Source organism: Dipodomys ordii, unplaced genomic scaffold (genome assembly GCF_000151885.1).
Source record: "Dipodomys ordii isolate 6190 unplaced genomic scaffold, Dord_2.0 Scaffold126, whole genome shotgun sequence".
NCBI classification, from domain to species: domain Eukaryota; kingdom Metazoa; phylum Chordata; class Mammalia; order Rodentia; family Heteromyidae; genus Dipodomys; species Dipodomys ordii.
In genome coordinates this window covers 5,597,670-5,622,827 of record NW_012267342.1, presented here as the reverse complement: position 1 = coordinate 5,622,827, position 25,158 = coordinate 5,597,670, and the positions used below count along the sequence as shown (strand labels likewise).

Below are 25,158 nucleotides of genomic sequence, written 5' to 3'. Positions count from 1 at the left end.
AATACATAAAAAGCAGATAGGCACATATAAATATTTACAAATAGTTTCTGATAATGTTTCTCAAGTAATTAAATGGAGAAATTGTGGACTATCACAAGAAAAAAAGGCAGACTTGTATCTAATATCCTATAAGAAAAATAATAATTGAAATAGACTACAAGGGCTTGGAAGGTGGCTTAATGGTAGAATGCATGTCTAGCATGCATGATAGCTAGATGATCAATAAGATAGATAGATAGATAGATAGATAGATAGATAGATAGATAGATAGATAGACCATGAATCAAAGTTTAAACTATAAAACATTTTAGACAAAAATAGGATAAATTCTCTGAGATATTGACAGTGGCAGACTATTATGCTACATTTTAGTTAAATTTTACTTTGAAAAATTGTAGAGAATTTAGGACAAAATCTGAACAAGAGAAAATGTTTACAAACTGCTTATTCAACAAAATCCTATTATATAGTGCATTAAAGAACCCATGAAGAGCATTGAATACTCTAAAAGTATAGCCTTTCTATAAATCAGTGATGGTTTCTTTAAAAATATAAGTAAACATATAATTAACATACAATATAAGAAATGGACTTTTATTCATTAGCCACAGAAAAATTATGTTAAGCCAAAAACTTATATACAAAGATCATTAAACTCTAATTTAAACCACAAACTATACTATGATGTTCAACAAATGAATGTCTAAAACACAGTGGAATATCTGCATTTACAGATGAGAATGGCCATAGGCTGAATTGTGTATAGTAAAAATTTATGTTGTAGGTCTAATCTCTAAAGCTTAATTCCAAAGTTGACATGTTCAGTAGAAAGTTATATAACTTTCTTGATGTTATAAATTTATGAAATTGGAAAGCATATTAGTGGTTAGCAATGATTGAACAGAGGTGGAACATGAAGGAATATGCACCTCTTTGGAAAGGATGTGGAAATTATTATGTTGATAAGATTGCTCTGTAGCGTAACTGTATCAATGTGAACATTACTTTTGACAAGTTTTTACTTTTATTTTCCGATGATGTTGTAAAGGGGGTAGCTATTCTTGGAAGTTTCTCTTGGAAAAATTATATTCATTTCTCTCATTAGGTTTTTGAAAAATTCTATTGCCAGAATTTTTAAGTTCTAAATGGTATCCTCACCTAAATATTTAAGATGTTAACTGCTAACTGTTTATTCCTTAGAGTTACAGAAGCCAGAGCATCTGGTAACCTTTGCAATGCCCTGCTTAGTATTTAGTTCTATTGTAAAAAGCATTTGTTCTATTCTCAATTTACAGAAAACTTGTGAATTAGCTACCAGAAGGTTTGAGAAATAAGTTTCTGCTATTTAAAATGTCCAATCGATTGTATTTTGTTATAGTAGTCTGAGAATATTAATATAAACTTTTTCATTCATTACTTTTTATGGGTCTCATTTGCAGGATAATGTATTAATACATTTACTCCATTTTCATTCAACTAATAAGTATTAAAAATCCCTATAAGAATTGGTATATGGGTTGGGAATATGGCTTAGTGATACAGTGCTAGCCTAGTATGCATGAGGCCCCAGGTTTAATTCCCCATTATCACATAAACAACAAATAAATACAAGAAGTAAAATTAAAAGAGAAAAATATTTAAAAAGTGTTAATATGTGTTTTTATTGCACTATTTGCAATATATTTTTCTATTTTTCTTTTGTTTTCTTCTTTTTTCCTTTTTCCTTTGGTTTATTCCCTTTTGTAAATTGTTTTGATTATTTCTGTACCTTTTGTCTTGTATATAAGCTTGTCTGGTTTGGAGAGAAGAAGGGGAAGCACAGAAATGGTGGGAAAATGGGTAAATTAATTCAGCAGTGAAACCCACTAGACACTATGTTGGAAATAAACTATATGACTTGAGGGGAGGAAAGTCTAGAGTGGAAAAATTGGGATAGAAGGAGGGAGGGGATGACACTGATCAAAAGATATTTATTCATTTCCTGACATGTAACTGTAACCCTGTTGTACATCACCTTTACAATAAATTTTATTTTTTAAAGAGTTAATATAGTTTAGCCAATAATTTTAATGATGATTAGAATTTGATTGTCATGTCTTTGCATCACATTTTATTTAATATCTTAAGAGATTAATAATTAAAAGGTTAAAGTATAATTACTCATTCCCAAGGATATTTAAAATAAGCTGAGCTAAAATTGGATATAGTAATATGGGTATTTAGTGGTATACTTTGAATGTCTGGTGTCAAAGGCATTTCAGGTTTCAGTGGTCAATAGGATTTTCACGACAAGGTTGATGACATTTTGGTGACAGACAGTGGATACAGGGAGTTCTTTATATTTCATTGGCTCACCTCTTAAAATTCCAGTTCTACAGAGATCTGTTAACTGGTGTTCTATTTCTTGCCAATGTTTCTGGAAGTGTTGATAGACTTAGCACCACAATGAGTTTGAGATAGCACTACATGTATTCTAACATTCTAGACAGAGTAGAAAGATCCCATGCAATCACTCACTCTTCTTAATGTTGCTTAATTGTGATAGCTCCATTCACTATTTGTATTCTGGTAAGATGTTATTGATAATTAAGGGACTAGGGCGAGGTAGTTTGGTGAGCAAGTGTAGGAACTGGATGCCCTACATGAACAGGCGTTCATTCTATACAGTGAATTATCTGAGAGTCAGTCAGATTTAAAGATGAACCAAGGTCTTACAAGATGAACAAAGGTAAAACTTTATTTGCAATTATCTGAACCTAAAAATCACTTTTATCCTCACACACACACATTTTTAATAATATCAAGGACACATTTTTGTTTTAGTTCTTTTCAGTTTCACATAGACTGAGAGATGATCTTATCACCAGTTTTGGAAATCACATTACCCACCACTACTTTCAATATTTGAGTATCTAGTGTAAAATTGTTGATATAAGTTTGTTTCCATAGCTGCACCCTCGTGGTTATTTTATATGTAAGTGAAGATATCTCAATGCTGTCTTGTCTTTTACTCCTTAATTTTGAGGATTTATACGTTCCCTGTTCCTATAATGTTACGAATTGCTATATGTATGTATATCTTCTTTATATTAAAGTTCATTTTTAAATGTCAAATTTGGAAAAGTTTCAAGGTAGATTTGACTAAAATAGTAATTTTAAAATAGGGCCACATTTGATGCTACAAAATTTGTCAAAAATAAGAGAAAATTTACAATAATTGAGATTTTTGGAACCATCATATGCGTAAGTATTTGACATGGAAGTATACAAAGTTTTTAAGTATGCTTTGGTGTCAAAACTTCCTGATCCATGAAATATTACTAGATTCTTCCAGGTAATGTTATGAACATTTTTAGTACACTGAAGTTTTAGTGACTGTCCACACTCATTGTCATTCTTTATATCAACAACTAAAATTTATACATCAAAATACTTAACCTTTAACAAAATTGGAAGTAGTCTGCTGTCATGTCTTTAATAATAGAAAGTGGTTTTGAGTTCTAAATTATTTTTTCAGAAATGTTACCCTTCTCTGACTCAAAAATCGGTTTTCAGTTTTCCACATTGTCTTTAAAATATGTGAAACAATAGATTCATAGAAATATATATAGCTTAGATAGAAAATAGACATGTAAGTTGGATAAAAGGTAAATAGATAGATGTTATATATATATATATACATATGTACATTTCAATTTAAACATTTATTTATTGAATAATTTAAAAGTATTTCTTTATTGAATAATTTAACTTGTTTTATAAGTAAATATTTTCTGACAAAGTGATAAGCTTGTGATTGATAATACTTACTATTAATATGTTTGTTTTAAAACTTTCTTTTCTTCTTCAAAATAAATTAATGCTATCACATTTTATTTATTGGGGAGCTAGATCATCCTGGAATTCTCATTCAAAACTGTTCTAGGATTGAGTTCTTCTGCCTGAGAATATTCTTTAAAACAACTATGGACAAAGTTTTTAAAAGAATGTCAGACATAAGACCCATCATCAGCAATGGCAGTTCCAGGAACACAAACATCTCTTCACAAGGGTTGTGTCACTCAGATAGCAGGTACCCTTCCAGGAAATGATTAACACTTATGGAGCTGCAAGGAGAAAAGCTATAATCATGCTGTCTTAGACCCTTTCAAGATTAGTCATTGTTTCAGCTACTGGAACACTAGAAATGACAGAAATTGAACAGAAACAAAGATGAAACAGAATTAATTCATTGTCTGCTTTCTTTTATATTCAATAAGTAGATTACCCAAGACTATTCAGCTGTTGACCACTAACTAGAGAATGTATTCCTCAATAAATATTTTGGTACAAAAACTAGGCAGGGGCATTAAAATTAGGAAAACCTAGGCAATTGTGGAATTGTTATCAATGCAAGTCTGACTTTATCTGTGGACTTATATTTAAGTTGGCCAGAGACTAAGATAAAATAGAACAATAAAATAAATCTCTAAGTGTAGTACAATAAATCAATCATAAGACAAGGATTTTTACATTTCAGAAATGTAACAAAGAGAAGTATCTGGATATTTTGGATGCACTGGGGATCAGAGCTTGCATGTTTTAACACTTGAGCTACAACCCAGTACTTTTTTTTTCTCCATCTTCCTCAGACCGTGTATCTCAGTTTTGTGTTTGTTGGGCTTAGACTTTGATCTCTCCCTTCCAAGTAGTAGAAATTACAGGAATGTTCCAGCCTGCTTTGTTATTGAGGTATAATCTTGTTTAACTGGGCTGGTTTTGGATTATGACTCACTCATCTCCATTTCCTCATTAATGTCAAAAAGAGTATTTTTGTAAACAAAACTTTTCTTCAGGTCATTAGGGGATCACACCTATAATAATAACTACTTAGAGGTCTAAATCAGTAAGATGCTAGTTAGAGGGCAGTAAGGGTAAAAATGTTTACAAAAGCTTTCTTGACTAATAGCCAAAGAAGTTATATAAAACTACATAGAAAGCAGCGATTTTCAGGGTCATGTGTCCCACTCCAGGAGGAAAGAAAGTTTGTAAGATTCCATTTCCATAGAAGAATCTTGGTCTGGTGGCACATTTCTTGCATCTCTAATACAGCAGAAAGTAGCATAAATACAGAATCATCACCCAAGCACACCTTCAGGAAGAATGTAAAATCTGTCTCAAAGTAGCCTCTGTGTAAAATGGCTGGAAGAATGGCTTCATTTTTAAATGTCTGCCTAACCATAGTGATCTGTACATAGGATATGAACATTTTTAAATCTCCACAAATACTGAGCATACTATATGCCATATTTTTTAACAAATGGTTTTCTGATCAGACAAAGTGATATACTAGTTCTCAACTAAAGACACATAGTGAACATGACCATAGAAAAGGCTTGAAAATCTACTCAAATGTGTAGGAATGCTTATTGTTTTGAAACATACTTTCTCATACTTTAATTTCTATGGAAATTCAAAGACAGACAAGATTTTCCAAGTGTACTTTGAATAGAACAATGGCATCTTAAATTTATAAAGTCAGAAAATGTGTCCTATGTAGCGAAGTAAGTTTTATAATTCAGGCTCCTGAAATATCCATAATATTACTAAAACCGTGTTATACACAAAAAACTAATGAATTTATATACAGCATGTACCACCACTCAATCAATAAATTTACAAGAATCTCTCCACACGTCACTGTCAATTAACTTAAACATAGGTTACTTCCCTTTCATTACAGACATAATCTTTCAAACATACTTCACTGAAATGGCTAACTTAACTCTCTTCCCTCCATCTTGTTAGGGATATTTGATCATTCAACTCTAGCAATTGATTTCTATCATTGCTTGTTTCATCCAAAGTCAGGGAATATATAATTATGCAAAAAATGTTCCTTTGTGAAATTTTTACCCCCCTGGCTGCTCCTTGGAATTGTTTTATTATATCCATCAGCTTTGTTTGACTTTTTACACTGAACAATGTTTTATATGTCTTCTTAAGTTTCATGGTGATTTTTTACAGAATTTTTACATTTTCATGCTTATTTCTTATGTATGCTTTTTACACTATAATTTTACTCTATTACCCATTTCTCCTGTGTCTTGTACAATGCATCCAATATGAAAAAAATAATTAATTCTCTAGTTATCATAGACACATGTGGGGAAAATCAATTAAATAGATATATAACAATGCAGTTGCTGAAGGAAAACCAAATATGAGTGGCATTTTGTTAAATCAACCTCATTGGACTAACACAACTCACAATGCTTTCCGTGAAGGTGGTAACTGTAATCCATCTGGTTGCCATGAACATTGGCATATAGGTGGATTTTCTTCTTTTTTAAAAAAGGAATAACAATTGCTGCCAAAATACAAGACAAGCAGACAGTAGGATATTATTTGATGAACTTTCATAAAAGATTCAACACAAAATGTTCTGCTTATGGGTTTATGGTTTAAGGAAGGTTTTGAGATAAAAATTCTGTCCAGTATAACATCTGGCCTTGAGATTTGAGAATTGAAACTGAATGAGAATTGAAACTGAAATACAAAGAAGTTATATTGTATTATTAGCCATTTTTGAATGAACATTATTTTATTTCCACTATTAAATGTAAAGAAAACCAGCATTACTTTTAGCTGTTTGAATTCACAATACCTGCCACAAGGTTTTACAGAGTTAGAGAGTATCATATTGGTGTCCATTTTAGCTTTGTTTTTATATATTAATTAGATGCTGTAGAAGCATTGGCAATAGTCAATCAGTTAATATTTAAAGGAAGGATTAAATTCAGGATTTGCTTTACAATTTTCATGAATTAAATAGATTTACAACTGAATTTCCTAATATTAAATATGCTCTAAGAAAAATTGGAATAGATTTACTAGCTGACCTTCAAAATTTTTTCCCCATCCATTCTATTGTTAGTCCTTCCCAATATAGAAGACTGCACTGAATCCTCAGAGAGCCGATGAAAGGGGGATGATTCCTCCTCCAGGAGACACTGAATGTGGGGGAGGATTTCTCCAGGGATGTCACAAGCAGATCTAATACCCCTTCCCCAAGCCTTCTCTATTTCAAAATTACTACTTCTGTAGGATTAAGATTTTGTAGTAAATCAGCCCCAAAATACCTGCTTCTGGGGTACTCCAGGGAGAGTCTAATCACCCCTCCACTAACACTTCATTTAGAACCCAGAGAAATGACACTGAGACCCAAATGAGAACCTAATAGGTTTGGCTGAATAAGGAACCTAGTTTTCTTCTCTTCACATTGCATTCTTTTCTAATTTTCTTCTATTCTAGGACAGCTAACTAATTTCATTTCATATTATTGACAACTATAAATAACCATAAAGCATATGCAAATTATTCAAACAATTCCAGTTCAATTAATAACTAGGAAAGATTTCGTTATTGCATGGAGAATAGCATTTATAAAGCATCACGTGTTTCTACGGCAGCAAATGCAGCTGAAAATAGTTTCAAAATATCCAGACAGTTATCTTTTTATACTTGAAAGGATTATTAAAATTGAATAGATAGAAATAAGAAGCTATTTCAAAATTTCTCAATAGACATATTTTAGGAATATAAAAGCATATGTTTTCCAAAGTTATTGTATAAAGCTCTAATTGGAAAATTCTGGATTAACTCACATGTCTTTGGGATCCGTCATATTCACACCTTTCAATTTTTCCCAAGCTTCCATCTGAGAAATAGAGCTTCTCTGCACGATGGTCGATGGTGAGGCCATTTGGAGTGAGCAGGTCTGCACTGACCACCACCTGAGCATTGTTCCCAGTCAGTGTTGATCTCATGATGCTTGGGTACTGTTCATTCCAGTTGGTCCAAAACATTAAACTAAAGGAAAATCATATTAAATTTTTCACTGACAAAAAAATAACCATGCAAACTACTTAAATCAAAGGAAAATATTGACATATGATTACACAGTATGATGGTTATAAAACTCTTAAAGTACACTGGGAGATAGAGGAGAGACTGACATTGTATGCGTACAAATATATTTCTAGGGTTCTTGAGTAAAGTCTGCAAATATTTCTGAAGGACAGTACTTCTTTTATTTCTTTCAAATAACAAATTGACTCAGTTTGATGTGTACCAAGGATTTGTTTGAATTAATAAAAGAAGAATCTTAAATTTTCTATGTAGTACAAACATATTTTTGAGTAGCTATAGTACAGTCAATTTGGAAATGGCTATGATATAATTGTCCTAACTATATTTCTTTTCTAAAATGCATAAATATTAACATCTCCCTACTGTTTCAGTATTTGGATATTTATTCTGCATTTCTTTTATCTTTGTCATGGAGGGAATAAAATGACCAAATTTTTGTATTTCCAAAGTTTTTTTTTTATTTTCATCCTTTCAGTATAATTTAAAAATATAATATTCTTTCTTGAATTTTAGGTACAAATTTCAAATATTTAAGCATGTTATTTGTTAGATTTTACAAAATATTTCACACCAATATTGGTAAAATCATACTTTGAGGAAGCCCTACGGTATTTGGAGACAATTACATGTCCCTGAAAGTTTATGAGGGATGACAAATTCCAGTCTCTAAGCCCCATCTTTACTCAAACAGCTCTTTACTTACTATGTATCTGTAAGATCATAACAGAGTTTATTACATTAGGTTATACTAAACTATTACAGGAAGAAACAAAGAAATGGAATGAAATGAGTAAGTTGGCTACTTTCAACCTCTGGAACATTATGTTTAGTACATAGTAATTAAGAAAAAAATACTAATGCAGTATTTTATATTTACAGCACAATTGCATAAAACATTTCCATATGTAATCTTTGAAGTACAATGTAGGGATCAAACCAACAGATTTGTTAACTATTTATTTTTGAGACACTTGTGAAGTCTACTACTGAAAAATATTTTTATAAAGCTTTCTACTTGCTACTTAAAAATAATAAACCATATCCATTGAGAAAGTTGTGTTTTATTTATTTTTCTTAATTTTTATTTTTATTGTAAAGGTAATGTACAGAATAACTACAGTTATGGATTTCAGGTAATAGGTACATTTATTTTGGGACAATATCATTCCTTTCCTCCATCTTTGCTAGTTTTTCCCTCTCATTCTCACCTACAATTTGTATAGTTCATCTTTAACATAGTGTCTAGTGAGTGAGTACCACTGCTGCATTTGTTCACCTTTTCATTGTTCCACCATTTCATTGCCTTATCCTTACCCTCCCAAAGACAGATTAAACTAACAAACAAGACAAAAATAAAAAAAAAAAACTTGAACAATCTTCTATATGAAATTTTAAATTATTTTTAGTTTTTGAGAATCTTGTTACGCCTATTATTGGAAAAAGATCAATTGAAAAGACGAACCTTTCTATCTGATATTTTCTAAAAAGCATTCAACAAATCTATTAAGGAGATCTTAGTTACCTTCTGCTCTATGTTAAAAAAAATTAATCGGATCTATGAATGAAAAAGTTGTTTAAAAAATCAAGTATGGAAAATAAGTATATATGTATGGAAATCAGTATAGAATAAGTTTTTTTGCCAAAAAGAGCATTTCATTTTTGATTGATAATTTTAGACTTAAATGTCTGTTAATACATTAATACACAATGGCTACTTGAGGGTTTCATTTATATGTATCATGATTATTATTTTTATATTTCAATTTTTAATTGCAAGTAATTTTCCAGTTAAATAGACTGATATGTTTAACTCAAATTCACAGCTTGCTATTTGCTAAGTGAAATTTTAATCTATGCAATAGTTTTAGGACAAAGCACTCCTTAATTAAATTAATGCTATAAAATATTGACAGTTACCTCCATATGTTTGTTTCAATTGATTCATGAACTCCTTGCCCATTTTTTAAATTTTTATGTTGGAACTGTTTCTTCTTTGTTTTTACTATTCTGATATTTCTAGTGAATCTCAGAGTTAAACATTGACATCGAATGTTTCAATATTGACCTCTATTGATTTATCTATATGAGTCATATAAGGAAATGAAGTAGCTGGTAAGTTGATGTGGCTAATCTGCACTATCAAGCCAGAGTCTTTTTGAACAAAGGCACCTGAGCTGCTTGAGTCAGGTCTTTATATTTCTCAATCTTGAAAAATTTCTCCAAATGATATGCTGCTCAGTGAAGTGAACTAAGTGTAACCTTTCGTCTGACTCTGTAAGCGCCCAAGCTTATAATCATTTCTGATCAATTTATGGAGTATTCTTCTGATAAAGGGTTGGGGTTAATCATTATCTTTTTTACTTTTCATTCCTTAGATTTTTCTTCCATTATCACAACTAAAAAGGGCTTCTTCCCAGAGAAGTCTAGATTATTCTGGGTTAGTTATTTGTTAGGAGAAGAAAAAATAGCCACCTTCCCATGTTTTATTAAAGTGAAACTCAATATATTGTTTTCTTTACCTAACTTGTAGAGGAGCACCCATTTTCTTAATAACTGGCTATTTTTAAGACATCTTAATGCATATTTTCCTACTTTACTTTGTTTTTAATTTACCCAATTTTATAGCAGCTTTTACACATGTTATGACTTGTTTGCATGCATAAAGTGTTTGAACGGTTTATCAGCAGACATAGAGCACTTAGACTATTTTCAAATATATTGTTGAAAATAGAACTATAAAATAATGTGTTCATTGTGTTTGTGTTCATGAAATTTCATCTGAGGATACTTCGGTTTTCAATTACTGATTAAAGTTAAAACTTTCTTTTGGCTTCAACATATATTATTAACCATGCCATTTTAACCGTATAATTCCTTGTACCAACATTATTTTGTTTGCATTTTTCTTCTCATTATTGAAAGTTTCTTTTATCAAATCATACTTAAGATACCTGTTTTTTAAATAACTCAGATTATGTTTTCATACTTGCAATGTTCTCATTAAAATTAGTGTATGAATGAAGAAAAAATACAGGAAACCTTCATTTTCAATGGTAGTCCTCTACAAGATTAATATGTTTTAGTATTCTTCTTAAATATAACCTTCATTAAGAAATGAAAATTCGGTTCTTACTTTTGGCATTCATCCAGGGCTAGCACATGTGGGTGGTCATCCTCCGACATGGTGATGACGGCTTCTCGGTCAAATGCTCCAGGTCGTGTCTGGTCCACTGTGTGTCTAGTGATGGATGAGGTTGTGGAACTGGTCCAGTACAGTGTGTCCCAGGCTCTGTGATAAGCAAGTCCCTCGACAGAGCCCACATCTGATGAGAGAGTCACAAATAATTGATTTTTCATTTTTTATTTTAAAAAGTCATTATTCTGGACAGAAAAAAAATGTAAATCATCTATCTATCTATATCTAACATTTACATGAGGATATTTTTTGCAAAATTTTTCATTAAATATTTAATTTTCATATTTAAAAATCACAAATTTTTAACCCATATGTAGAAAAAATGTTGGTCTTCTATTTTTTCTTAGCAATTAATTAAAAAATATGGACCCTATATAACTTAGAAATGCACTTAAAATTCATATGTCAGCAACATCACTTGAATATAGCTGTAATAAGTTTTATTATTAATATATACCTTTAGGTTCACTCAATGTAGATATATCACAATTTTAATAGTACAGGAAAATAAAACAAATCCAGCTCCGTATATGCAGTTACTCAATATTTCCATAAGTTAATGTGACAAGTACTTCATTTTTAGCTATTAATGTGGTAAAAAATAAACAAAATTAAATTGACATCATAGCAATTTAAAAGTTTGTCAGAAAGAGATAAATGGTACTACATACTTCCTGACATTCTGCAAGGTGAAAAACAAGAGTAATTATTCTTAAAATGTATTTCAAATCATGTAGAAAATAGAGTAGCTATTGTGTTTTCATAGAAGTGCTTTGATTATATGATAGAGAATAATCAAATAGTTTTTCCTTCACATTATTAGCTTTAAGAATGATTATTCTTAACAAATTCAGTATAGCAAAGCATACACACATCCCAAGAAATAATAAGAAATTAACATTATAACCAAGAAAGATTTTGATTGTTTTACTCTCGAGGACTCAAAAAAAAGCTTTTAGTTCTTACAAAATCAAGTAGGTGAAGAGAGCTGATTTCATGTGTAAGATATATAAATATATAATTTGGGGGTCAATAGAATTGTGAGAGAATGCAAAATTGTAATTAATACTTCTGAACCATGTTTATCTCATGCAATTAAATTGTTGTCACTTGTTTATTTTCTGCCAGCATCCCAGAATCCTAAAGAACATTAAAATTAGTAGCTGCCATTTACTGAGTATTATTTTCTAGAAACTGTACAAACTTTTACACATAATATTTTATGTTTTGGATAAATGTGAAGCATGTTTCATTATTCCCCTTCAATGAAAAAGTCTTTTATTCAAAGAACTGATGCTATTAAAGGGATACTTTCATACCTGGTCATTCTGCATAATATGCTCTTAACCCACTTAATACACTCAACACTTTGGATATGGCTTTATAACATATATTAATTAATATGTTTCTGCACTGAGATGGAAACAAGTAAATGAATCATTAGATTCTACTTGACTTTGAGAACTGTAAAAACAGTAAATTGCACATGAGCAGCCTCCACTCTCACAGTGAACATGCAGTTTACACATAATAAATATGATTAGAATGGAAGCTAATCATGATTTTAAAAAAGTAAAGTACTTTTATATGACCAGTACGGTGCTTTTAGTTGAGACAAGTGCATGAAAAACTAATAATTGTCAAAAGTATTTTCATTATTAACTAATAAATTATTCATTCCATTCCATTGCATTATGTACTTGTAACTCATTTTGACAATGCAGTATTCTATTGGTAGTATTTTCAGCACTACAATTCTTCATCCTTCATAGCAGAATGAGAAATGATTTCTTGGAAGAAAATGCAAACAAATACGAATAATAAATTTATTGTGTATCATCCCCATTCATTGACATGGCACATCTTACTGGTCTTTCCCCTGCCAGTCAAAAGGAAGCCTGCTGGTATGGTAACTGAGATGAAGATGTTTCTTTTCCATAGTTTACAAAATTTAAGAACTACAAAAATGCCTAGTCTGTCTCATCATCCAGGAATAATCTCCTCTACTTTCTTTATGTAATAGATGAAAATCAGACAGTTCTTGTGCATAATCTGACATGCTGCATTTGTATATGATTTATGATTTTGTGTATCTCAAAATGCTCTTTAAAATAATAACAAATTACATGTGTTATGGCTTTTGAAAGACAAATAAAATGTATAAAAATTACAATTATTACAATTTTATAAAGTAGCACATACTTCTCCAACTCATGATACAGTAAGAGTGTAAAAACTTATTGTATGAGTGTGTGTTTGAAAAAATGAAATTCTTAAATCTGTTTAATAGCCACAGTAAGAAATTTGAGTCAATTTATAGTGAAAATAAAATAACTACTCAGATAGACCTGAAACATTGTACAAAGAAAATCAATACACAAACACCCTTCGAACTAAAAAATATGGAATTGGCATAATTAAGACTGTAACTATGACAGTGCTGTTTCTGAAACTCCATTCCTTTCATTACAAGGAAAAACTTGCACTGGAAATGGGATGCAGAGCCATAACAACACTAACTTTTTTACCCTTGAATAAAAGAAACAAAGAAATAAAAAAGAAAGAAAAAAGGAAAGAAAGAAGAGGGAAAACCCTTAACTTTAAGGAGAAAACTTCAGATATGTTGTGTGTAGTGAAAAGTAAAAGCATAGAAAGTATATCTGAAAAAAGTAAGAGCATTGGAAAAATTATCTAAAAAATAGACAAATTACACAGAACTCTGACTATAATGGGAAATTACTCAGAAGTAAGACTATAATAATGTCTTGTATTTTAGTAATTGTATTTAGCTACTCTGATAGCTGTCCAAAGAATTTCATTTCCTGGAGAACACACATTCATCATATCAACACAGGAAAAGATAAAACAGTTCCTCAAGTCCATTGACAGTCCTAAAGGTAGGATAGGAACTTATCAAGTGGTAAAGTGAATGCAGGACGCTGAGATAGGTAGTCACATTGTCAAAATTCTGTGTTGCTCTAGTTGAGCCTACACATACTGATATATCGAGCTGCAAAGGGTCAAAATGACCTTGTATTGAAAATGCTACATTTACTTTCTTATAAAATGTGCTTCTATCTTACTCATTGGCTTGTTCTTTAAGGCTAAAGTATCAAGAGCTGCAGTTTGAAATAATATCCCTGGTGTAAATACAACAATTTTGGAAGGTTCAAGTAATTTGTATTATGATTTCTAACTCATGCCAAGTTAAAATTAGAAATGTCTAGACATAATATTCTATACTGAAATTTCCAAAGAATCAAGATCCTGTGTTCAGATCATAACCTAGACCTGTTGTTGAGCTTTTTAAAAGTAGTATAACTATCTTTTATTTGCTTTATACCTAAGAAATGTTTTCCTTTTATTTATTTAATGTTAGTTTGTCAGATTCTATCTGTGATACTATTTAACAAATCTTCTTCTTCCTTCTTTCTGCTGTACCCCAACTCATGAGTCAAGCAATTTACATCGTTAAATTTTAAATTGGTTAAATAAAATGCAATAACCTTTCACCACAAATGCTATTCAGTAATCCAGGAATAGAAGAATACTTCCTGAAAAGGATAATATAATTAAAAAAACAACAACAACTCAGGTTCAAGTCTTTCTTATTTAATAATCAAAAAAACAATAAACAAATGAGTAAATATTTTCAATCCCCAAACCATGAACGAGAGAAGGATTTTTTATTTAACTTGCATTAAAAATATTTCCAAGGGTAATTATAAATTTTAAAAAAGTGTACAAAAAAGAGGAAAAGAAAAATAATGATAAATAGAAGAGAGAGAGAGGCATAAACACACACACACACACACACACACACACGCACGCACACACACACACACACACACACACACACAGAAACAGAGATAAAGAATACAGATTGTAATGGAAGAAGTAAAACTGGCAGGTGACATGTTCTTTTATATACACAGTTTTGGCTTACTATCAAATTATTAGAGGCTCCCTGGATCTCTCCTAGTGAGCTACAAAAAGGGGAAAGGAAACATATATAATCATCAACATGGAAATGAATATTAAACCATGAAACATTGTTACTGTCATGCTATGTGCTATAAATCTGTGCTGTTTCAGTATAACTTAATTATACTCATATACTATTGTTCACCATACTAAATAGTTGCAATCCCAAAGAAACCTACTATGAAAGAATAATAAAAAATTAGAATAATATATTTTACGAGGAAATACTACCTTTGACAGATGGTGTTTAAGAGATGCTTGTGCACATGACAAAGATTGCTTCTGTATCACTTCTTCAAGTGTAAATCAAGTATATAATATATATTATATAAAGTATATGCATATATCAAGTATAGAAAGTCAACTATACAATTTTTATGATAAAATCTGGAGAAAATCTTCATGAGCATGGATTAGGCAAAGACTCCTTGCACATGATAAAGTTTAAATGACAAATAGTAAAATAGATTAATTGGATTTCAACCAAATTTAAAACTGTGCTTTAAGAGAAAATATCACTAGAAAATACAAGCCAATTCAGAGAATCAGAGAAACTATTTGAAAATCATTTGTATCTAATGCACTTATATTCAGGGTATATTTTAAAAGCTCTTACATGTAAACAACAAAGAAACAAACAATATGACTAAAAACTGAGGAAATAGAGTAGATATTTTTCTAAAGAAATCATGCAAATGGCTGATATATACAGTTGTTCAATATATGCAGGTAATAGAAAAAATAAAAATGAAAACCATGGTTCCCATTTTCTCTGACGACTATAATGAAGAAGAGACATTTTGTGAAAAAGGTGAATGATTTGAAATCTCATACACTGCTGGTTCAATGTCATTGTAAAACTTCTTTTAACTTCTCAAAATGTTAAACCGAGTTACCAAATGATGTATGTGTTCTATGCTATGTATATACTCAAAATAAATGAAAAAAGATACCCACATATATGCAACTTAACAGTAGATTTATTTGTTTGTTTGTTTATATTGTCAAGGTGACACACAGAGGGATTACAGTTAAATAAATAAGATAATAAGTGTATTTCTTGTTGAGCTTGTTACCCTTCTCTCATTTTTCTCCTACGTTCCCTCTCCTCCACACAGGCCCCTCAAGTTGTCTTATATGTGACCTTGGTTCCCCCCTTGTCCTTTGTCTCATGTATTCATAGAAACTCAAATTAGAAATAACCCGTCTTTATCAACAGATGGATGGTTGAATAAAATGTGATATATACATACAATGACATGTTATTCAAGACCATAAAAATGGAAGGTATTTGCAAAAAGACAATGTAGGAACTATAAGCTGTTTAAGCTAAAAAAAAAGTAAGTCATAATGCACTATTAATTATAATTACATTTGCATGAAATATCCAGGAAAATCTTTAAAAACAAGAGCAAATTAGGGATCACCAACAATTGGAAAACATGGAGAGTAAGGTGTAGTAAGAAGACACTGCTAATTTTGGTGGGTTTTGATTTTAAGCAATGATGTCTTGTGTAAGATGAGAATTTTATCTCAATAAAGTAGCCCTGGAAGCTATATTCATGAAAAGAATAGAATGATGAAAGAATAGGAGTAATTCAGCTGTACAAACTTTTAATTGTATGAATTTTGATTTGACAAACACTGTTTATATTTATTTTTCTTCTGTTTTTTACTGCTGCCTCATATTAGCACTTTACCACTTAACCTATGCATCTGTGGCATGTTTTTAATTTTTTTAACATAAAAAATATTATTATTATAAAGGTGATGTAAAGAGGCAATATGGAAGGATTACACTTCCATAAGTCAGGTAATGAGTACATTTCTTCGCTAGTTAAAAAAAAAAAAATGGCAGTCCTGGGGCTTGAACTCAGGGCCTGGGCACTGTCTCTGAACTTCTTTTGCTCAAGGCTAGGACTCTACTAGCTGAGCTAGCATGCCACTTCTGGCTTTTTCCTGTTAATGTAGTACTGAAGAATTGAACCCAGGGCTTCATGCATGATAGGCAAGCACTCTACAAATGGGTCACATTAACAGACCCTTGCTAATTATTTTCTACCTAAGAAGGTCTCAAATTAAAACCCCAGGCAGCTGGGCGCTGGTGGCTCATGCCTGTAATCTTAGCTACTTAGGAGGCTGAAATCTGAGGATCTCGGATGAAAGCCAAGGAGTTCAGGAAAGTAGTCTATAAAACTCTTATCTCCAATTAACCACCAGAAAACCGGAAGTGGTGCTGTGGCTGAAGAGATAGTGTGCTTGCCTTGAGCTTTAGAGCTGAGAGACAGGGCCCAGGGTTCAAACCCCATGACTGACAAAAAACAAACAAACAAACAAAAAAACAAGGATTATTGTGAAGTACAAAAGAAACTCCTTCAACTCTTCATTATGTCTGTATATATGTAAGAAAGTACATATATTTGATTTTATGCAAAACTCTCAATACATGTGTACATTGTTTAATGATTTCTCAGTAAAGACATTTTAGAAAATCTAAATACTTAGTCAATTTCTAAAGTTTATGTTATTCTGATGCTTTACAGATAGTGTACTGAGTTATTTTCTTCTTTCTGACCTGTCAACTGAGAACTGAACAGTTATAAAGACTGCTTACAATGTTTAGGGTCCATCCCCTTGGGTTTATAAATGAGCATGAATCATATTTTCTTTTTTCTCCATATATTAATAAATATGCTGTTGATAATTTAAAATATTTTCCCTCAGATAATTTAAGACAATTTGGTTATACATCGGGACATTAAACAGATAGAAAATACTAATATCCATTATATTGGGATGTTCCAGTACTGTTTGTGAAATATTTGCCCATTGATATTCATCTCATGCAGACCAAAATAATTTCTTTGTACCACCAGACTTTTCCCTTGACCTATCCATTTATAACATTTTAACCATTGTACCATGTTAAGATTATAAGACAGCTAAACCAATTTATAAATATATTATTTTCTAAAATGTTAAACAAGGAACAAAGCATTTTTTTGTCTGTCTTGGGGCTTGAATTCTGGGTCTGGGTACTGTCCCTCAGCTTTTAAGCTCAAAGGGAGCACTGTACTACTTGAGCCACAGTGGCATCCCAGTTTGCTGGTGGTTAATTGGAGATTAGAGTCTTGTGGACTTTCCTGTCTGGGCTGGCTTTGAACCTTTACCCTCACATCTTAGCCTCCTGAGTAGCTAGGATTACAGCCATGAGCCACCTGTGCCCAAGATAAAAAAGCATTTGTAAGCTGAGCGCCAGTGACTCATGCCTGTAATCTTAGGTACTCAGGAGGGTGAGATCTGAGGATCCTGGTTCAAAGCCCACCCAGACAGAAAATGCCTTGAGATGCTTACCTCCAATAAACCACTCAGAAAACTTGAAATGCAACTGTGGCTCAAGTGGTAGTGTGCTCACCTTGAGCTGAAGAGCTAAGGGACAGCGCCCAGGCCCAGAGTTCAGGCCCCACGACTGACAAAAAAAAAAAAAGCATTTATAAAAGTGTATTACCCTTGAAAATGAGAAATTGTTATTTTTCTCATGGCCAAAACATTGTTATAAAGTCTCCTTCATGAATGTAGGCCCATCAAATTTTGGTCCTTACGCAGCTCACAAGCGAAGATGAAAATGTTAAAGTAACAATTCTACGTTTCCTTTCTTTTGTATTTATTATTGTAGTTGTTCAACCACTGCCATCCTAACTTGTTTGCCTAGATATCATTCCATTGTCTACAAGGCTCTTATTATCATCCTTTGAACAGTTTTAATTGCCTTGAAGCTGAGCTACTCAAATATTTACAGGTCAAAAGAATCTTTTTTTTTTTTTTTTTTTTTGGGTCCGGTCGTGGGACCTGAACTCTGGGCCTGGGCGCTGTCCCTCAGCTCTTCAGCTCAAGGCTAGCACTCTACCACTTGAGCCACAGCACCACTTCCGGCTTTTTTCTTTTTGCTTATGTGATGCTGAGGAATCGAACCCAGGGCTTTGAGCATGCAAGGCAAGCGCTCTACCACTGAGCCACTTTCCCAGCCCTCAAAAGAATCTTTACATTGAATAACAAACTAGTTTTATTTATTTGTTTGTTTGGGGTTTTTTTGAGAACAAAGGTACAACTTGCTCTAAAAGAGTGTTGATGTATAGAGAAACAGCTTGAAGCTTTTAAGTGGCAGATTTTTGGTCTTATGCAGTGTTTTGGTTTTGTTTATTTTCATGTTGAAAAGCAGGGAAGATCTAGTGTCAGCCAGGATTCCAGAGTCATCTGAAAATTATGGAAATTCAGACATACTTTCACAATGGCTACCATTGTGACAATCCTTCTGGAAGAATCAGAGGGAAATAATGAGTACGAAAATTAATGTTAGAATATAACTAGTACTCCCAGTGAAGTACATATGCCATGGCCAATTGAGTTGACCAGTTAATCTATAAATACTCTTAAAATACATAATAAAAAACTGATTTAGAATTCATCTTTATTTCCTTCAAGGGAATCAAATAGATCTTCAGACAAAGGCATTCTTAAGAAAACAGTTTCTATGCTCATTTGCACGTTCTGGTATAATATCTAGTTTTTATCAGAACAATTCACATGATGTAAAACAAGCCCAACAGACATGCAGTTATAAGCAGCTAGAATAGATAATAATCCCACAGTGTGATTTGAGAGAAATCAGTAGGGTCTTCTTAGCCAAACTAAAACCGTGGTGTCTTTATATTTCATTACCAAATACATGTTTCTGTGAGAAAACACTGTCTCCAGGTGTTCTGTGCTTTAGTAGTCTCCGTAAATAATGCCCTTCAGAGGATACCTTCCTAAGTAATTAACAATTGATGCTTTATTATGTGTTATCATATTCTGTTATTTTTAATGGAGCATAAACTGCAGGCATTTATTATTCACAAGTAGAAAAGATGAAAAAAGGTTCAGAATATAATCTTGAGGGATTGATTGAAATGAGGGCTTTGGGAAAATCTAACAATAACATATTGGTATTTGGTCCCTGAACAGAACTGTGTTGAATATCCTGCATATGAGCTATTTTCTGATAGATACATGCATCTCTAAGTATGAAATGCTATGAACATACTTAACTAGAACACATATAGGTAACATTTATTGCAGCTATGGAGCTCTTTTGATTCCCATCTGAGACAAGACAAGTGTCCCCTAATTGTATTATAGTAAGGAATTGTTACAATTTTGACATCTGCATAAGAAACACAAAATTTCATCCAACCATTAATATGTACATTTTAAGTCTATCTTTCTTCATGTTTCCTTCCTTGACTTTATTAGTCTTTTGCATTTCAGACTTTGGGTCTAGTATTATGAGTGGTCTTTTCTTTCCCCTGTACCTTTGCTTCTTACTTGTCCGTAAAATTGTTTTTCTGCTTATTCCCATATTCAAAATAAAAACAACCCATTGTCTCTGACCAGAATCTATTTCTGTATGACTTTTTGCTTTCACTGTGGTTTGAATCAATATCATCTTTTCTAGGTCATACTGATTCAGCAAAATTATCTGTTGTAACCTTTTCAATTCCAAAAAATGAACGAAAATTTTTATTAAGAAACATGGAATGTAAGAAGTGTTATCACTGAAAACTTCCAGATGCTTTGCCAGTTCTTGACTTTTAAAAGCTGTTTGGTTCCAGACTGAGGAGTCACAGTAGAAGTCAAACTTCCAAATATTGATGAAGAATTTGTTCTTTTACATAACTTGATCCAATATATAGGCCTGTATGTTATATACAAATAACTCAAACAATAATCTTTTCCTTAAATTAGTATAATACTTAGAAAAAGTAAGCTCAAGTCCATATTTTTAAAATAAATTTGTATTATCAAGAGTAAGTGTACACCATTTTGATTTCAGTCTCCAAATACTTTTCCTCTTAAAAAAATGTATATAAAACTATTCTTCACCAGACAAGCTGAAGTTGTTGTTCTACAGAAAAAAAAATGGAAAAAAATTAAAAAGTTCCCCTTTATAGGGATTTTTTTAAAATATTAATTTGAATTTTAATATTCATTAGAATATTACAATTTTGTATATTCATTTGCATTTATATATCAGAGTTTTTGTTATCAGGGTTTCAAGAAGAAACTAAGAAGATGAATGATTAAATGATTAATAATTCAGAAATAAAAGGAATTCAGTGTTTAAGTAGTATAATTGCAGATTACTGGAAATCATTTACTATTTAAGAGGGACTCAAAATGCATTTACAAAATCAAGCAAACCTATTTGACAAGGTCAATGTCATAATCCTCCCCTTTCATAATTTTTCTGGTTTCCTAGTGTTACTATTATAGATAATCTTTACATTTTAAAAAGAAACATATTTAAAAAAATAAAATAATGAAATTGAGTAAATTATTTACAATGATTCCAGGGCACTTTCTTTGAGTAGTGAAATTCATTATAAGAAAAATTCTCTTTATCTCAAGCTATCAAGCCTACAAATCTACGTCTATTTTTTCCCCTGCTATTTCTTTTCTTTCAGCTAAGAAAATGTATGAATTCTTACTATAAGAGAATCCACATCATTTGTGTTGTGGGTAAACTTGTCTCTATCCTTCTGAAATGTATATAACTTTTTGTTTTTCTCTTCCCTATAAAAACGTGCATTTTACTAGAATGTCATCATAATACTAAGTTATAGTGCCCATGATTAACAATCCCATCCAGCTACTCTTCCATTCTTATTTCATTCATTGGGCAACTTCTCAAATGAAGGTTTTCTTAGTGGTTCTAGGGTTTGAACACAGATTGAGGCAATATCACTGAACCACATATTCAGCCTTAGTTTTCATTGGTTCTCCTTCCTGCCACGGTTTCCTCCTGAGTCCCAATCCACTGTACTTCCAGGCTTCCCATCATCGTTGGGATCACAAACTCATGCCAAACACCACATCTAGCTTGCATTCTGGAGATGGAGACTCGGAATTAATGTACGCAAGCTGGCTGTTCACCAAGACCCTTCTAATATCAGCTTCCCATGCATCTTGGAATGGTAACATGTGCCACTGTACTCATTGTGAATATAGAAGGGTCGTGTAAACTCTTCTGCCCAGGGTGGCCTCAAACCAAGTTGCTCCCATTCTTTCAATTTCTCAATCTCTCAAATTGCTAATATTATAGGCATGAACCAGATTCAAGTGTATCGTTCAAAGAATTCCCATCTCTCATTAAACTTTAGGCCATAATTTCTAATTTGTTCTTCAACAGCAACATAGCTACTGCCTTTCACCAAATATCACCATAAGCATTATTTCTGCAATAGATACTAATAGTAACAATTTGGTTATTTCTAACTAACTACATTGTTAAACCCAATGGTCATTTTCTTCCTTTTAGTTTTCAGAAGCCTCAGTTTGCACCATTGAGAGCTGTTTTTTTTTTTTGTTTGTTTGTCAAATGGCAATCTTCTCATTATTTTACTGCAATTTCCTTCCTTATATCTTTTGTTAATAAGCCCTCTACTCAAATTCTAAATGTAGCTATCCTTGAAAGTGTCAAACTGAGTTTCTTCAAACTGAATTTCAGAAAAAAGTTTATACTGCCACAACTACATTTTTGCTCTCAAGACTTCCTAATAGCATATTTTATTTTTCTCATTATATTTGCAGGAGCCCCTCTACAGCATGCTGCCTCACCAAAAATAACTTAAAAAGAGGATAAGACAGGCAATGGTGACTCCTATCTGTGATCTTCATTATTGAGGAGCTTGTGATTTGATGACTGTGGTTTGAAAATAGCCAGGGGACACAAAGCCCATGACACTGTTATCCTTAATTAATCTGACACTCTTATCTTTAATTAATCAACATAAAGCTGGAAGTGGAGCTGTAGTTCAAGTGGTAGAGCACTTGCTTTGAGCAAAATTTTATCTTGCCCATGTAATTGTAACTCCTCTGTACAGTATTTTCACAATAAAAATAAATAAATAAATAAAGCTCAGGGACAATGTGCAGGCTCTGTGTTAAAGTTCAACAACCAGCACACAAAATAAATAAATAAAGCTATTTTATAAAGAGATAATTAATATTCTTAGTCTCAAGAAAATACTTATAACTATTATTTATGATAAAAGAATTATTTCCAATTTGAGAAATAGGCAATTCTCAGATTAGTATTTAATTTTTATTTTAAGTTATCACTGATCCTTAATTATAATCCTAAATAAGAGGAGTTGAAAACTATTAATGACTGTTTAGATATGAGAAACAATTAGGTATTTAAGTAGGATTAAAATATGCTATACAATTAGGAAGTCTTGTGTGGAAAATGTTAGTTGTGGCAGTTTAAACTTTTTCTTGAAACTCAATTTGAAGAAGAGTTTGTTGTTTGAATTTTCATTATGAAAGTATATGTACATCTTAAATATTCATCTACTTCATCATTATTTACTACTTAGTAAATAAAATAATAAGTAAAACTAAACATGTTTAAGAATTAATTTGGTATATGAAAATAAATGCATATATATTAGTAGAAAAGAAGAGAATGAAGAAAGAAATAAATTCTACAGAATGGAAAAATATTTACCAGCTTTGCATCAGAAAAGGGCCTAATATTAATATATATTTAGAACTCAAAAATTAACACCCCCCCCAAAAAAAAACCTTCATAAACTCAACAACTCAATCAATAAATGAGCTAAAGTGAGAGAATTCTCAGAGAGAATTCCCAGAAGAATGGCCAATAGACACATGAAGAAATGTTCAACATCTCTGGCAATAAAATAAATGCAAATCAAAACCACATTGAGATTCCACCTCACCTTAGTTAGAATGGTCATTATAAAATACTGGTGAAGGTGTTGCCAAAAAGTAACTGTATTACACCATTTGTTGGAATATAAACTTGTTCATCTATGCTGGATAGCATTAGGGAGATTCCTTAAAAGACTAAACATAAAACCAATCAAATTCCTGGATATTTACCCAAATGACCATAAACCTGGCCACCAGTACAACCATACTCATTGCAGAATTATTTACCATGGCTAAGATATGTAATCACCCAGATGCCTCTCAGGAGTTTAATGGATCAAGAAAATGTGGTATATGTACACAATAGAAATCTATGCTTCCATCGGAAAGAACAACATTGCCCCATTCACAAGGAAATTGAAAAATTTGGAAAATATTATATTAAGCAAAGTCAACCATACCAAAAGAAATATAGATTTCACAATTTCTTCTTTTGTTGTAGTTAGAATGTGCCTATCAATCTAAAAGAAAACACACTGAGTGATTATAAATCTAAAAGAAAACACACTGAATCATTAAATATATGAATATATAGTATGGACATATTATATACATCTATATGGACATCATAAACACTATAGGTATCTAGACAGTGATACATTGAAGCCAGAGGAAATGAATACAAGTAGATGATAAAAGCTAAATAGCTACATGCATATAATCATATAAAATAATATTTATGAAATGAACTTCAAGAAAAAGAAACAAGAGTTTCTTGTTTTGGTTGTTTCTGCTGCTGCTGCTGTTTTTCTTTTCTTTTTCTTTTTTTTTAATTTGTATTTGTGAGTGTAAGGAGGGAAACAAATGTGGAATAAGGGTGAAAAAAGACAACAGTGATAACAGACACTATGTGGGTGGTGAACAGGTAGGAAAAATTGAGAGTAACCCCTCTTTTCACTGTATTTGATTCCTGTGCCCTGAATCTTGTATATACATTTTTTAATTTGGGGAGGAGAAGGGAAATAACAAAATGCTGAAATAAGGATATAAGTTGACCCATTGTAATAATGAGATGACGAGACACTATGTTGAAAAGGAACTTTACAATTTTGGGGGGGTTGAGGAGGTGGGGAAGGAAGGGATGGTAGGGGAAAACAAAGGAGGAGGCAACAATGTTCGAGAAGATATGGTTCAAAAAGAATTGTACTCTACCTCACTCATATAACTGTGACCCTGTGAACATCAATCACCTTTATAATAACAATAAAAACAAAGTCTTAATATGCATATATATGCGTATATACAATTATATATGCATATGTACAAATATACATATATATTGATAGAAAAGA

General features: G+C 31.7%; 1 protein-coding gene across 1 annotated transcript in view; it reads right to left on the bottom strand.

Moving 5' to 3' along the window:
* Positions 1-25,158, bottom strand: part of Lrp1b (low density lipoprotein receptor-related protein 1B) — a 1,500,426-nt gene that overhangs the window by 331,574 nt on the left and 1,143,694 nt on the right. The window contains exons 42-43 of the mRNA XM_013030060.1: positions 11,045-11,234; positions 7,647-7,851 (exon numbers count right to left, since the gene is read on the bottom strand). Coding sequence (XP_012885514.1) covers positions 7,647-7,851; positions 11,045-11,234 — 395 coding nt within the window. The remainder of the gene's footprint in view (positions 1-7,646; positions 7,852-11,044; positions 11,235-25,158) is intronic.